The sequence below is a fragment of the Myxine glutinosa genome, chromosome 3 (genome assembly GCF_964187855.1).
Source record: "Myxine glutinosa chromosome 3, kmMyxGlut1.1, whole genome shotgun sequence".
In the NCBI taxonomy this organism is placed as follows: Eukaryota; Metazoa; Chordata; class Myxini; order Myxiniformes; family Myxinidae; genus Myxine; species Myxine glutinosa.
In genome coordinates, this window is record NC_136263.1 from 191,142,661 (window position 1) to 191,159,867 (window position 17,207).

General features: G+C 41.7%; 1 protein-coding gene across 1 annotated transcript in view; it reads left to right on the forward strand.

The window, feature by feature from the left end:
• The first annotated feature begins 8,769 nt into the window (after positions 1–8,769).
• LOC137422938 (LIM/homeobox protein Lhx4-like) overlaps positions 8,770–17,207 on the forward strand; it is a 30,556-nt gene continuing 22,118 nt past the window's right edge. Inside the window, exons 1-3 of the mRNA XM_068109614.2 lie at positions 8,770–8,836; positions 11,580–11,721; positions 16,490–16,661. Of these exons, the coding sequence (XP_067965715.1) occupies positions 11,664–11,721; positions 16,490–16,661 (230 nt within the window). The 5' untranslated portion in view covers positions 8,770–8,836; positions 11,580–11,663. The remainder of the gene's footprint in view (positions 8,837–11,579; positions 11,722–16,489; positions 16,662–17,207) is intronic.

A 17,207-nucleotide genomic window follows, 5' to 3' on the forward strand; every position in this document is an offset into this window, starting at 1 on the left:
ATACACACATACACAGAAAAATACACATACAGAAAAACACACAAACACACAAAAACACATACACAGAAAAATATACACATACACACACACAGAAAAATATACACACACGCACACACACACACACAGAAAAATACACATAAACAGAAAAATATACACACACAAACACACACAAAAAATACACACACAGAGAAAAATATACACATACACACAAACACACATAAAAATACACACATACACACACACACAGAAAAATACACATACAGAAAAACACACAAACACACAAAAACACACATACACACAGAAAAATATACACATACACACACGCACACACACAGAAAAGTATACACACACACACGCACACACACACACAGAAAAATATACACACACAAACACAAACACAGAAAAATATACACACACACGCAGATAAACATAGAAAAATATACACACACAGATAAACACAGAAAAATACACACACACAAACACACAGATAAACACACACACAAACACAGAAAAATACACACACACAAACAAACAAACAAACAAACAAGAAGACGTCATGCGTAGCATGATACTTGCAAAATACCCCCCCCCCCCCCCCCAAAGTTTTCCATTGATACAGCAAATTGTCCATTTCATGAAGATTACAATTTACAATCTTGATCAAAACTCGGGTCAACAGGATGAAAATTGACGATTTTTCAGATGAAAAATGACGATTTTGGAAGGTTGACCTTGAGTTGACCTTTGACCTTTTGACCTCAAAACTAGTTAGTTTCCCTATTTAGTGACTCGATGTGCAAATGCTGTTCAATTTTCAAGTTAATCGGATGAAAATTAAGGATATTAAAAATTTGGCCTATGTTGACCTTTTGGCCTATGTTGACCTCAAAAATAGATGGTGGTTGAATTCAGTGACCATATATATAAATCCTCTAAGAAGTTCAAGTCAATCAAATGAAAATTGGTGATTTTAGAAATGTGGCCCATGTTGACCTTTTGGCCTATGTTGACCTCAAAAATACTTGGTGGTTGAATTCAGTGATCAGATATGCAAGTCCTCTTCAAATTTCAAGTCAATTGGATGAAAATTGAGGATTTTAGAAATTTGGCCTATGTTGAACTTTTGGCCTATGTTGACCTTTTGGCCGATGTTCACCTAAAATATAATTTGTGGTTGAATTCAGTGACCAGATATGCAAGTCCTCTTCAAATTTCAAGCCAATTGGATGAAAATTGAGGATTTTAGAAATTTGGCCTATGTTGACCTTTTGGCCTATGTTGACCTCAAGAATACTTGGTGGTTGAATTCAGTGACCAGATATGCAAGTCCTCTTCAAATTTCAAGTCAATTGGATGAAAATTGAGGATTTTAAAAATTTGGCCTATGTTGACCTTTTGGCCTATGTTCACCTAAAATATAATTTGTGGTTGAATTCAATGACCAGATATGCAAGTCCTCTTCAAATTTCAAGTCAATTGGATGAAAATTGAGGATTTTATAAATTTGGCCTATGTTGACCTTTTGGCTTATGTTGACCTTTTGGCCTATGTTCACCTAAAATATAATTTGTGGTTGAATTCAATGACCAGATATGCAAGTCCTCTTCAAATTTCAAGCCAATTGGATGAAAATTGAGGATTTTAGAAATTTGGCCTATGTTGACCTTTTGGCCTATGTTGACCTCAAGAATACTTGGTGGTTGAATTCAGTGACCAGATATGCAAGTCCTCTTCAAATTTCAAGTCAATCGGATGAAAATTGAGGATTTTAGAAATTTAGCAAATTTGGTGACCTTTGGCCTATGTTGACCTTTTGACCTATTGACCCAAAAACAATATGCTTCTGGCTTTTGACCAACTCTACCGTTTGGTGAAGTTTGGTGAAGATCGGTTGAAAATTGTGACCTGTAGGGCGGTGACAAACAAACAAACAGACAGACAAACAGACAGACAGAACCACAAACACAACCGACCAATATAGCTACTTGAAAAATCTTCGATTTTGCAAGTAACAAAGACAAACTCACATACTCGTCTGTTCGTATGGAGCTCAGGACTGAGGAGTAGCATCATTGGCTGAGGGCACAGCTGTGTCGTTGATGTAGTGTCCCATATAGTGTAGGGAATCGATTTGTAATTTGTTCATGGTGCCGGCGATAACTCGCCTACTCTTGCATGGGATCTTTAACGTCCACCAACTAATGTCGGCAGACGGGAAGTCCAGTTCAACGTGCATACGAGAGACGGCAGACACGTCGATGAATCACTCTACCTGTGCAACATCGGGATGAAAGATTCCAGCTGAGTCGGGATTCAAACCCAGGCTAGACAGCTCGAGGCAGGTGTGCGACACCTTCGGCCATCCTGCCAGCCCACACACCAATAAAATACGTCATAAATAACCTTGCTTCAAGTTAATTTGTTTACCCACCTGGAGTTATCCCACAAGGTCCTAATATTACAGGTTACAATTTACCTGTCATGTCGGTCCAACATGGAATATTTTAACCTTGGTGAGCGTTATTGAATTATTTGGGTTTGGCAGACAACTATAACTTTAAATGAGATTATGGAAAGTTCTAGAGTCCACAAGGTACGTTGAGTCTTCTTTTCAAATCAGAGAAGGTGATCTGCAACGAGCTGCTCTTTCTTCTCCTCTGTCTGCACTCCGAAGCCTCGCCTCGTTTGTCCGCCTCTTGACTGCCTGGAAGTCAGCAAACATCACTCCAATCCACAACGAGGTGTAAAGGAAGATTCGAGAAGTAAGCAATGACTTTCAGTTACACGTCAACCCTGGTGGGTGAGTCGGGGTTGCGTTCCTGGAAAATGTGACTTAAACCGAAACAACTAAAAGCGAATTCATTTTTTCCCAAAGGAACAGATGTATATGGGCTGGTTACATTCCTTGGGACAAAACTGGGGAATATGTCCTTTAATAAAAACAATGTAAATTTATTTATTTATTTATTTATATATATGTGTCAGAATTTTGAACGAGGTACAAATCCCCAAAAACACACATTGATTGCTTTAAACCTATATAACTTTGTCCCAAATGTTCTGAATTAGTACATTTCGGTGTCATCTTGTAGAAGACAATCACGGCTTTCAGAAAATGTATAGTTTTATATACTTTTCATCAATTATCTACATGTTATAAGCCTCTGAACCTCAAAAAATGGTGGAAAAGGGCATTTTTTTTTAGTATTTCGTTACCCTTCAAAGCCATGCATTCATTATAAAAGCCTTTTTCAGATACTTTTCACAGCTGGAATAAAAGTAGATCTATATAACTACTCTACGGAATGTGTTTTTGTGTTACTCATGTCAGTTCCTGAGTCACAGCTCCTCCTCATATAGGATGAAGCAGATGAACCGTAACGTAAGAGATATTTATATAAGCCCTGTTTTACACATATCAGGGTGTTCCATAGTTCTTCTTTAGGGCGCAACAAACAGCACTTATACGTATGTATTAACTCTGTAAAAATCATTGACCTCCTTTGTTTCTCTGAGACACAACAAGCTTGAGTGTGAATTTAGAAACCATAACGGTCTCTTACGTTACGCACCGGTCATGGTCCCTGTAAGCCAGGTAAGTGCATATCGAAGTGAAATATACCATCAGACCATCACATTAGCTTGAATTCTATGCCATTTCAAAAGATCGGGACGCTCCTGGTGCGTTAAGTACGCAAAACTAGCCGAAACAGCATCTTCGGGAAGAAGAGGAAGGAATTCATATATCCTATTTTGGTCTCTTACGTTATGCTAACAAGGAAGGGAAACTTTGACCATGAATAAAAACGGAACCTCTGGGCCGATCGGTGTCACTTTGGCTGCGTTTGATAGCCCAGGCTTAGGGCTTTAAGGATATCAAGGTGATTTTTATCTATTCCCCAAAAAAAAATTTGACCCCTCGGAGGCCCAAATGTACCTCGTTCAAAATTCTGACCCATATACACATACATAGTTGTCATCATGTGTCAGTTATGACTCGTTCAAAGTGTTACAAGAACACTCTTCGACGTCACGATGTCGACTGATATGCCTCCGCCCACATTATTACATCATAATAATACTTGTACCAAGTTTGATTTAACTCCATTCAGCTGTTCTCAAGTTATCACATTCTTACATGACATGGCCTTTGGCCTTTGACCTCAGGCCCCAACATCGAATCAGTTAATCTTTACATCATTGTAAATTCCTGTACCGAGTTTGACTTAGATTCTTTCAGCTGTTCTTAACTTATTGCAGTAACGGAATAATTGTAACTTGATATGACCTTTGGCCTTTGACCTTGGACTGCAAAAGATAACCAGTTAATCTTTACATTCTTATACATACCTGTACTAAGTTTGAATTAGATCACTTCAGCGGTTCTCATGTTATAGACCTATTACAGACTTTGACCTTTGACCTCTTGGCCCCAAATTTGAATCCGTTTGTCTTTATATCATTATACATACTTGTACCAAGTTTGAATTAGATCACTTCAGCCATTCTCAAGTTATAGACCTATTACAGACTTTTACCTCTTGACCCCAAAATCTAATCAGTTAATCTTTACATCATTCTACATAATTGTACCAAATTTGGTCAGAATCCCATCACTGGTTCACAAGTTATTGCGGTAACAGGATTTTCACCTAACATGACCTCTGACCTATGACCTCTTAACCCCAAAATCTAATCAGTTAATCTTTACATCATTATAAATACCTGTACCAAGTTTGACTTGGATCCTTTCAGCTATTCTTAACTCATTGCAGTAACGGAATAATTGTAACTTGATATGACCTCTGACATTTGGCCTTTGACCTTGGGACTGCAAAATGTAACCGGTTAATATTTACATCATTATACATACCTGTACCAAGTTTGAATTAGATCACTTCAGCCGTTCTCAAGTTATAGACGTATAACAGACTTTGACCTTTGACCTCTTGGCCCCAAATTTGAATCCGTTAGTCTTTACATCATTATACATACCTGCACCAAGTTTGAATTAGATCACTTCAGCCATTCTCAAGTTATATACCTATTACAGACTTTGACCTCTTGACCCCAAAATCTAATCAGTTCATCTTTGCATCATTCCACATAATTGTACCAAATTTGGTCAGAATCCCATCCACTGGTTCGCAAGTTATTGCGATAACAGGATTTTTACCTAACATGACCTCTGACCTTTGACCTTTGAATTTATGACCCCAAAATCTAATCAGTTCATCTTTACCTCATTATATATACCTGCACCAAGTTTGACTAAGATCCCTTCAGCCGTTCTCACGTTATCGCTGTAACGAAAACCTAGGACGGACGGGCCGGACAGACAGACAGCCGGACGGACAACCTGAAAACATAATGCCTCCGTCGACTTTGTCGGCGGTGGCATAAAAACGAGTTTCAGCCACATATGAGTTTGCCCATCCTGTGAGACGCAATGTGCCATTTATCACTCCTAAATGTAATAAGCGTCTTTGGGCTTCTTGAAAAGCGCTATATAAAATAAATGTATTATTATTATTATTATTATTATTAAATAGCACCGCGAAGCAGGCGGAACCCCTCAGCCCATGCATGGTGGAAACCAATTTCAAGATGGCTGCCGTGGCGGCCATATTGAAAATCGCAGCGCACCCATTTTCGAAAGGAACCTTCCTCTACTCAACCCCAACAAAGACTGCAAAAATGGATTTAATCGGACAAGCCGTTCTTGAAATTGACGGAAACCAAAAGTTGAAGGACGCCCGCCTGGCTGCCGTGGCGGCCATATTGAAAATCTTTTTTGGGATTATGACCTAATAAACAAAATACACCTTTTGATGATAACTTGATATAATTTCGATCGATTTTCATGATGTTGAGTTCTGTGGATAGATTGTAGGTGGGGACACATTTTCTTAATTTACACTCTGCCCATAAATATCAAAGGTCAAGTGGAATACTGCTCTCCACTCTGGGGTGGTGCTCCTGCCTCACACCTCGCTCGGCTTCACGCTGTTGAAACCAAAGCTTTCAGAATCATTGGAATCTCTCACGATGAAGCTAACTCCGAGGTCCTCTCACTCACTCACCGCAGGCAGGTAGGTGGTCTTTCTGTCTTCTACCGACTCCTCTCCGGCCTTGCTCCCCCAGCTCTCTGTGCTCTGTCCCCCAAATATTCCTACAGGTCGCACAAGATCTGCCAGCAACCCTCTTCTGGTGAAACTGCCAAAATCCAGACTCTCTGCTCACCTTCACTCTTTCATTCCTCTTTTTTCCCGCCTCTGGAACAAACTCCCACACTCTCTTCAATCCCACTCCTCCCTCCAGGTCTTTAAAACAGCTGTTCACCACCATCACTTGTCTTCCCCCATCCAAAACCTTGATCTTTTCTACCCCCATTAATTCATCCCAAATCCACTTTTCTGAAATTCAGACTTCTTTCCTGGAAGTCCTAGCAGTGTCCATGTGGTTTTTACCTCTCCCACCCCCCAACCCCCCTTCCCACACCTCGTCCCCCCAAGCCCTCTCCCTCTCACAGATCTCCCAATGTCCCTGCTCTCAAATGTTGTGTTTGTGTGCTTCCCCCTCTCGCCCCATCTTGTCTCCCGTTCCCTTTATCTTGTCTTATGTGTCCCTTTGGTTTTTTTGTCATTAATGTTAGCTCTTACACGAGCCTCGATCTTATATACAAAAAAAACAAAAACTGGGGCAGCCGAAAAAAGAATATGGCCATCATTGGATTGCGGGTGCTGGTCTTGATTATGCAATCAGAAAAGGTATCAAAGACAAGGAGGAGGAACTGGGGTTCTAACTATAACGAAGAAAAACTCAAACCAGATCATGACAAATCACGAAAACATCCTCGTATGTTGTGAATTAAATGTACCACCCGTTCCATAAAATGACTTTAATTTTACCTGGAAGGTATGCACTCATCTTATCACAGTGGTCTGACACCCGCATAACAACTCTCGGTAAGAAAGTCCAATTGTCCCTGTGATTTGCACAAATCGAAGAAAACTTGATCCGGGACTTACGACATATTGATAAGACGTAGTAACACAATTAACCCAAACAATGGCAGTTCCATCTGCCTGACTATAGATTGCTCCAGTGGGTCCCCTGTCCATTTGCCAAGGAATTCGGTCAATTTCAACTGATTTCCTGAACAATACGAGAACAAAGGAACTCAATCTCTTAAAAACGCCAATACATTCTTGTTGTCTTCGAACTGAGCGAAGGAATCATTTATTTCATTATTTCTGATGGACATTTATGCCATTCGGGATCAAATGGCCCCTACTCAAAGGAAGGTAATGTGACAAAATGGTGACATAGAAGACCCCCAGATGTTGTCATTTCATTTGGTGTCCTAGAGATTGCCATCTGATTGGCGACAAAAAGGAAAACGCAGGAAAATGTCTGTTTGGCCCATCATAAGTTTGTCTTTCCCCAAACATCCTGTACCTCATTCGTAAAAGGCAAACGCGTGACGTCAAATTTTTGTTGCATTTTGGCAGTTGGCATGTGACGTCAAAGCAGGACAGGTTGCTGTGTTTCGCCCACCCCGGTCCCGAATTCCTATTTTCCTCATTGTTCATTCCTTATTTTTGGGGTCCAACTGTTGCCCCACTATCGGTAAGTACGCTGTTGTTTTTCCCTCCGCCACCTAAGGTGGATGCAGGTTATGTTTTCACCCCTTTCTGTTTTGCTACTTGGAAAAAAACAATTTTTTGGATAGGTGTGTTGATCACTTTGGTTTGGTTGTTATTTGCGAAAATCGAAGATTTAAAAAGTATTGTTATGTCGGTTGGGTAGGCATATATAGATCCAGATAGATCTGCATAGGTAGGTGTTTCATCTGTCGGGATAGGGAATCTCGATGTAATAAGTTCTGTTAGCCCGAATGTCAGATTAAATGTATACCTGTGATCATACAAGGATGATCGGGTGATAGGTAGAATAGGGATTAGGCTAACTCCCCGGTATGTCAAACCTCTGTGATTTATCCATTGTCCCTTATGGCAACACATCACATGCATTAGTTAGATCCATTAGTGCACACACTAATTAAATCCCCCTCCGCCACAAGACAATAAAACTGAGCGGAAGAGCAAGCAGGAAGTGACCGCGTACTACGGCGCCATGGCAAACACACATGGACCAGGCAGGCAATAGCCACGCCCAGGCAGGCAATCGCCATGCCTAGAAGGACTCTTGATTGACAAGGGGGAGGGCGAGCAAAGAGCAGGCCACCGATTGGCAGGGTAGGGAAGGACATGTGATTGGTCAGGGGAAGGGCAGAAAGCATCCCCGTGATTGATGGAAGGAGCGACACACTGATTGGCCACCGACGCATGGCATGACATGACACCCTCTTCTGCCCTCACTTCTCGTTCCCGTTTGGACCTTGGTTATTGAGCGCTGACGATCATCCTCCCCTATTGTTCATGCTCCTGGTGCCTGCGTGTTGTGCTGTGTGGCGCGGGATGGACCATGCAGCGAGGGGTGTTCGCGCCAACGCCCGAGCGGTTCACGCCAACCGGAGCGCGGTCGGATGACTGCGCTTGGAGCTGACCATCCTGGACAATTCCTGATGACCACATCCAGACAGATAAGCACAAACGCGCACACAACGGTTCCTTTGATTCATCCTTCCATTGTGTGTATTTGAAGTCTGTGAGTGGGATCCCAACCTAGGGGGTTTAGTCATTACCGGCGCGTTCTTTTCCTGTCCCGACACCATATTAAATAAACCCTTGTATTATTTTCCCAACCAACTTTAATTCCGTTTTCGTTTGTGTGTTCTTTTCAAAGGGTGAAGACATCGTCGGACCATCAGGTAAGCCGCGGCATTTTCCCCAAACCCCCCTGCTCGCGTATGATCCACCATTAAATTGGAAACGCCTCGTTAAGCTCGATTCCATCCGTGGATGCTCTGTCTTAATAGAGTCGTCCACAGGACAGTATATTGGTTGATCCTGTGCATTATTACTTGCCGGATTTTATTCCGGCAAGTATGTTGGTTGGTTGGTTTGTCTGTCTGTTTGTCTGTTTGTGTGCAGTACTATGTCTACATCATTGCACATAGCATCGCCATACTTTACACACATATTTGCATTGCCCTGGAATAGACTGTGCCCAATTTTTAACTCTCTAGGCCCAAGGTCAAGCTCAATGTCACCCAAAACGTGAAAATCATGACCGAAGCGTAAAGCCGGGGCGAGGCGGAGTGATACAGTGGAAGGATTTCATGGTTTAAATGAAGCCGCGATGAGGCGAATTTTCATTGGGACCTTCATATTGATTTCGTTACCTCCGCCACCAAAGGTGGATGGAGGTTATGTTTTCACCCCTGTCTGTTTGTCCATTTGTTACTTGCTGGAATAGATTCCGGCAAGTATGTTGGTAGGTTGGTTTGTTACTTGCCGGAATAGATTCGCCAGAATAGATTTTGGGTGGTGAGGGGGCTTGAGGCTAGATTTTAATCTTACAGCCGCCATGTTGGTGCTCGCCGTCACTGCGATGCGAAGTGAAAGACACCTCAGAGCTGTCACATTCACAATCGCTATGTCGTATGTACTCCCGATACGTGTTTCCTTCATTGTAAAAACTACCAAGTCAACAGTTAAAAGGATTTTGAGCCGATAGGTGTTACGGCCTTCGCAAGAACGATGGAGACAGCGATCTGTTAACTTATACACCGCCCAAATAGCTATGTGGAATTCTTTCATGTGGAGATTACACCCACGTCGTTTGAACTTTGGCAGAGGTCATTATTTACTTTTAATTATCCAAAATGGCCGATAAAAAGTACATTTCGGCAAGTCCTCGGTCTCTGACCGATTTTTCATTCTGTCTGTCTGTCTGTTTGTCAATCGCCTATAGGTCATAATTTTAAACCGATCATCACGAAACCTCACCAAATGGTGGAGTTGGCCATAAGGAAGATGCCTATTGATTTTGAGGTCAAAAGGTCAACATAGGCCAAAGGTAAACCACTTTTTCCAAATTTCTAAAATCCTCAATTTTCATCTGATTGACATGAAATTTCAATATAATTTGCATATCGGCGAACCGAATTCAACCAACAACTATTTGTGAGGTCAACATAGGTCAATAGGTCAACATAGGCCAAAGGTCAACCCCTTTTTCCAAATTTCTAAAATCCTAAATTTTCATCCGATTGACTTGAAATTTCAATATAATTTGCATATCGGTGAACTGAATTCAACCACCAACTATTTGTGAGGTCAACATAGGCCAAAAGGTCAACATAGGCCAAAAGGTCAACATAGGCCAAAGGTCAACAACCTTTTCAAATTTCTGAAAACATCAATTTTCATTTGATTGGCTTCAGATTTGAACAGGATTTTCATATCAGCTTGCTGAATTCAACCACCAATTATTTTTGAGGTCAACATCAGCCAAAAGGTCAACATAGGTCAAATTTCTAAAATTATCAATATTCATCCGATTGACTTGAAATTTGAAGAGGATTTGCATATTAGCTCACTGAATTCAACGACCAATTAATTTTGAGGTCAAAAGGTCAACATAGGCCTAATTTATAAATTTGAGAGATAGGGACAAAAACTACATATATCATGATATCTCAAAAGGTTGTAGACGAGTCATGAAAAAACTAGGTGGATTTGAGTTGGTTATGTGACAAGAACAAACTCATTCGATTTGGTCCAGATCCAGCCTATCAGTCGGATACATAATGTAAAATATTCAGCCTGGCGGAGGTATGCGCTCTACCGAGTTATGTTCTACTTTGTTCTGTTTTGCCAAGTGTCGCTCTATGCGTAATTTTTCATTTGGCTGTCTCTTTGGCTGTGAACAGGATATCTCAAAGTTGTGGACGGATTTTGGTGATCCGGCTCAAATAATTTTTGAGTGATTCTTCACCATTGAGAAATTGGGCAAAAACGATATATAGCACGGTATGTCAAACATTTATGGACGGATTTGGCCAAAACTTGGTGGACAGGTTGGGTGTGTGACAAGACCGAATCCATTCAATTTGGGTGAAAATTCGAATCCGAATCTGGCTACAAGGATTTAAAAAAAAAATTCAAGTAACTCCTCATCATTGAGTGATAGGGGCAAAAACGATATATATACACGATGTTTCAAAAAGTTGTGGACGACTTTTGATAAAACTTGTGGATGAGTTGGTTAGGTAACAAGAACAAGCCAATTAGATTTTGGTTCAGGTCCGAATCCAGATCTGGCTTAACAGTGGGATAGAAAACGTAAACTGTGGAGCCTGATAGAGGTATGCACTCTACCGAGTGTCATCCCCTCGTTCTTAGATGAGCCTCAACCTTGCATAAAAATGAGAAATCGAATGTTGAATTGCCGGTGCGTAAACTGTGTTCTCTACACATACTTTGTCGATTTATCCGTTTTATCAAACATTTATTGAAGTTAATATATTGTTATTAAGGATGTTCATTCGGAAATTGCGTTTCACAAGTCAACTCCATTTGAGATGTCCAGCGAGAAAAAGGATAAGTGCCTCAAATAGCCTCAAATAGCTCTTCATGGCCCATTGCTCCACCCTCCTTCTGCTAAAGCACGAGTGGAGTGGGGGGAGGCGAGGGGGCACTCACCTGCCAAACAGAGGCTTCTGAGCAGAGATGGAGAAGCCTTGAAGACTGATGACGATGGCAGGTCGAGATTATGGTGCGACTGACATCGTGAGAATTGCCTTGACCGGTAAGACAACCCTTTATTTTATTTTCTCTCTTCTCCCACAGATATATATATATATATATATATATATATATATATATATATATATATATATATATATATATATATATATATATATATATATATATGTGCATCTCATGTATCCTTTTCATGTATGTTTCTGCTTGTTTTCTAATCTTTTGGTTAATTGGTTTCCTCACCCTGTTTAATACTCACACTTTATACCTTCAGTCCCTCTTTATGACCATTTGCTCTCTTTTGCTCTCTTTTGCTCTCTTTTGCTCTCTTTTGCTCTCTCTCTCTCTCTCTCTCTCTCTCTCTCTCTCTCTCTCTCTCTCTCTCTCTCCTGTGAGAGTTTTCATCCATTTAAATCAAACCTTTACCTGATTATCATTCTTTTTCAAAATTGTTAATATCTATGCAATTTTCTCTCCAAGAACCACACATGAAACCAACAGAATCATAAAAAGGCAAACAACTGTAAGTTTAAAGATTTTAGTCCATCGAGACCATTCCATTTTTTGCTGTTGTAGTTTGTGTCTTGTGAAAATATTGCCATGTACTAATTTTGTAAGAAATTTTGGAGGAATGAATATTTCAATGTACTTTTTGTCGCTCGTTTGCATCATTGATTGGTATTGTGGCTGTGCCCTTGATGTAGGTTAGAGCAGGATTTTGGAATTTGTTTTTATTACCGGCGATAACTCAGCTATTCTTAATAAAAGACAATGTGGGACTTTCAACATCCACCAACTAACACTGGCAGATTTTAACATCCATCCGAGGGACGGCAAATGCATTGATGCCTCACCCTGCATGCGAAACACCAGGATGACATTTCATAGCTGCGCTGAGATTTACTTTCATTTTAAAGTGGCACCGACAGCTTTATGATCAACTTTTAAACATCAACGAGATCTCCAACTACCATCAGGCCTCTTCATTTGCAGTACTGACGCCGACCCAGTCTGGGGTGAATTGATGTGATATTTAGCCAATAGGAAATTTCTTCGAATGTATATATGTATTATATACATATATATATATATACATATATATATATATATATATATGTATATATATATATATATATAGACAGACTTGGCATTTAATATGGAATATTTTTTTTGTGGGGGTGAACTTACTTTTCAAGATGACTTAGAACCAAAAGTTCATTGGAATTATGTTGAAATTATTCTAGATTTTGTTAATGTGACCTTTAAAAGAAACAAAAACCACATTTGATATTTCGAAGCAAATAAATTGATCCTTGAAAGTGATGTAAACTGATATCGAACTCAATTCACGGACAGTACTGTGTTAAACTTCTGTACGTTTTCCAGAAGTATCTCTTTATTTTGCACATTAGCCAAAAAAAAATTCAACAAAAACAACAGCTAAATTATGACTGGTATTACGGACAGTAAAATTACAGTTCAGTACTTCGTGTAACCCCCACGAGCATTCAGGAGAGCACGTACACGTCGAGGCATGCTGTTCACGAGATTTGCCAAGGTTTGGACAGGAATCGCTTGCCATGCAGTGACAATAGTCTGCTGCAATTCACGCACAGAGGGAGGCTGCTGGTCCAAGTTGTTGATTTGACGCATTAATTCTGCCCACAAGTTCTCTATCGGATTCATATCCGGGGACATGGCAGGCCACTCCATATGCTCTACACCACGGTCAGCAAGAAAGTGTTGGATCATGCGAGCACGATGAGGCCGTGCATTGTCATCTTGGAAGACAAAGTTTCCTCGAAAGGCTGCATGAGCAAATGGAAGCAATGTTTCTTCCAGAATGACCCTGTACTTGAACTGGTTCAGGTTTCCATTCAGAACAACCAGGTCAGTTTTGCCCCCTGCATGAAAAGCAGCCCAAACGGTCACCCCACCACCTCCAGCTTGGACTCTTGGCACTATACAATATTCGTTGTGGGCTTCATGCACTTGTCTGTGCACTCGGACGCGGCCATCTTGACGATAGACCAGAAATCTAGACTCGTCACTGAAGGTCACGTGATTCCAGTGTCCTGGCTGCCATTGACGGTGCTCTCTGGCCCACTGCAATCGGCGCTGGCGGTGTTGTCTGGTCAGGCATGGCTTTCTCAGGGGACGCCTGGCACGATAGCCTGCTTGAACCAGTCATTGGTTGACTAGCCTTCTGGATACAGGCACATTTGTCAGTCGTTGCCACTCAGCCCTAAGCTGATTAGCTGACTTGGTACGGCCATTGCAGACTAACCGGTGCAGCTGGCGATCATCTCTCCTTGTGGTTCTGCGTGGACGTCCTGGCCTCGGTATTGGAGTAGGGACACCCCTCTGAGCATTTCGTTTCAGGATCTTTGACACCTGACCTTGAGTGACGCCATACTGCCGAGCAATAGCACGCTGTTTCATGCCAGAATTTCGTAAAGCCACCACTCCATGACAAACAGCATTGTCAAGTTGACGGACCATCTCCAGAGGAAGCCGCAATAACTTTTGTCGACGTGCAGCAGTTGTTTTCCACTAATACAGAACGCAACAACCCTTATATACCCGATTGTGAAGCCAATCGTCAAATGTACCTGTCCTTACATTTTGTCACGCCACCTGTGATATAATCCTGTTATTGACTTCTTGCTGCGAAAGACAATCAGTGACATGGTTCTTTCAACAAAGACGTCACCGAAGGGTAAAATAAACTCACCAGATTGATATACTGAGTTCAGAAAGTAAACCCAAGTCAAGAAAAAAAAAAAATTCCATATTAAATGCCAAGTCTGTATATATATATATATATATATATATATATATATATATATATATATATATATATATATATATATATATATATATATATATATATGTGTGTGTGTATATATCTTCTTTATCTTTATACATAAAATAAAGTTTTTGTTTGTTTCTTTGTTTGTCTACACGCGCTAATCTCCTGAACGGTGAAAGATAGGAGGAAACCTCTAATACAAAAAATGTTGGGACGGGCCCCTAAATCAAACGTCCACAAAGAAATCGGTTTAAGAGTGCCTTAAATGCACGTTTCCCACTTGGCCCGTTACCGGATTTTGTCGCAAGTTGTGACCACAGTGCGGTCATTCTTGTTGTTTCATACCTTATCTGCTGCATTGTTAAATTGTTTTGAATTTTGTCCACTCCATATTATTGTCACGCGGACCCTTCGGTTAATACCAGGGCTCGCGGATAGACCAGAACGGATTTACTTGAGGCGACGACCAAACACGGATTCGGCTATAAAACGCAGGAGGAAGAAGGAAAGTGGAAAGCTGCGGTAAAAGCGCGTACCTGTGGAAGGCGAACCGACGGCAGCTGCAGGGAAATTAATGTACTCGACACCGAATTAGAATGTACAAAAATAAAGATTTTATTCCCGGCACCCGATAACAATGAAACGCGACGGTAATCAAATAAAAGTCCTAATTTGGGATCCCACACACCGCACTTCAAATGCGCCACACAGGAATGGATTACGAAAGGAAATGTCTCGTCGTGTAATGTTCTGTGGTGCGTCCTTATCTGTCTGTGGTCTGGCGTTCCCAAGCTCCGCTGCACACCACCAGGTCCCTCGCTCCAACACCACAGCACCGTGAAGGCCCGAGCCAACGCCCACTCCAGGCTCCTAGTCGACCGCCCACGAGGTCCGTGCACCACTCCAAGCTCCAGAAGCACCGATCGCACATGAGGCCCCAAAGCACCAAAAGCACCACTCCAAGCACCACGCAGATGGTGCACCAACGACCACCAGGACCTCTCAATACCAAGAAGGACCGCAAGAGCTTCAAACACACCGAGACAGCCAGAAAGCACAAGGGTTCGAGCTGGACGTGCAAGAGGGCGAGAGGGACGTGCTGCGCAAGAGAGAACTCGATGTGCAAGAAGGAGAATGTTGTTCGGCGCGCCCCTATATAACCTCCGTTACGACGTCAGCCTTGGCGCGCCACCCAATCAGCGCCTTCCACCGAACCTCCTAGCGCCTTCCCTCCAATCACAGGCCCCTGTGGCGTGGTCACGCGATGTTGCTAGGCAAGTTCGAGATGCGACCGGCGGTAGCCATCATCGGTGGTGACCTGGCCTGGTTTCCTGTCCGTTTCCTTCCAAAGTCCTTGTCAGGGAAGGGAATTTAATTAATGTGTGCACTACAGGGCCTGTCTAAGTGTTTATATGGGTATGCATTGCCATAAGGGACAAAGGTTTGATTACCAGGTGTGACACACAGGGGTTTATCTTAATCCCTATACTATCAAACACCCGAACATCCTGGTATGTTCACAAGCAGACATCTTAACCCGACAACCCAGACTAAAACACAGAACTTATTACAGGTAGATTCCCTATCGCGACAGACGAAGCATGTTACCTATTCAGATCTACCTGACTCTAGATATTGCTTTACCCTACAGACATAACATTATGTTTCTCCTCTGTCATATTTATGTTTATACACTGCTTATTTTATTCCTTGGTTTTGATGTGTTACAATTTAGCTCTACCTTTCACAATAGCAGTTCAGGAATCCATTTGCTCATACCATACTGTTCTTCCATCGTATATCTGTACTTGCTCGTTTTGTTTATATCAATTGTTATGAGCAATTATTTTACTGTGGTTAAAATAACAGCAACTGAATTTGAAAATTTAAGCATTCTGGCCAGGATGTCATATGTGATGAGTCAAACGCAATGCATTTTGTGTTTAACAAAAAACAACCTTTTTCTGTTAAGAGTCGTCACTCTACTTGTGGTGTTCCTTAGAACAGCCAGCATGTGCCGGATGTGGAAAAAGCATCGAGGAACGCATCTTCCTGAGTGTTGCTCAACGTCATTGGCACACCGGTTGCCTCCATTGCTCAGAATGTATGTCACTGATCACCAGCAGATGCTTCAACCATGATGGGAGAATCTACTGCAAGGAAGACTTTTATAGGTATGGAGTCTTCAATCTGTTATAACATACCGGGTGTCCATAAATTACCATACCAAATTGAATCCATAATCAAATAAAATAGCCCCGAGTGGGCTGATGGTCATCTCTTGAGGTTGTAGTTCAGACCTCTGCTCATTTTGGAGGACCCCCTTGGGAGCCCCCCAGATTCCCCGGGAGGTCCCTGATATGAAGTCGATGAATCTAAGACTGTGCAATCTTGCGGACCATCGAACGACAGAGCTGTATCGGGTTGCAGAGAAATCGGTTGGTAAATAAGGGAGGAGTAGGGATCCGAAATTTGTGGGTTAACCCCCGCTGGGAGCCCCCATGATCCGAAATCGAACCCCCAGCGAATGTGTGGGATACTGTGTTGTATTCACGTGTCAAGTTTCAGAGCAATCATCTGGGTGATAAGGGAGGAGTAGCAAAAATAGCAAAAAATTTAACGGACAGACGGAAGGACGGACAGACATCAGGACATCACGACCCATTTTATAAGTTTATCTCTTTGACAATCGAGATGAAATGACCTAAAAGTAATGAAAT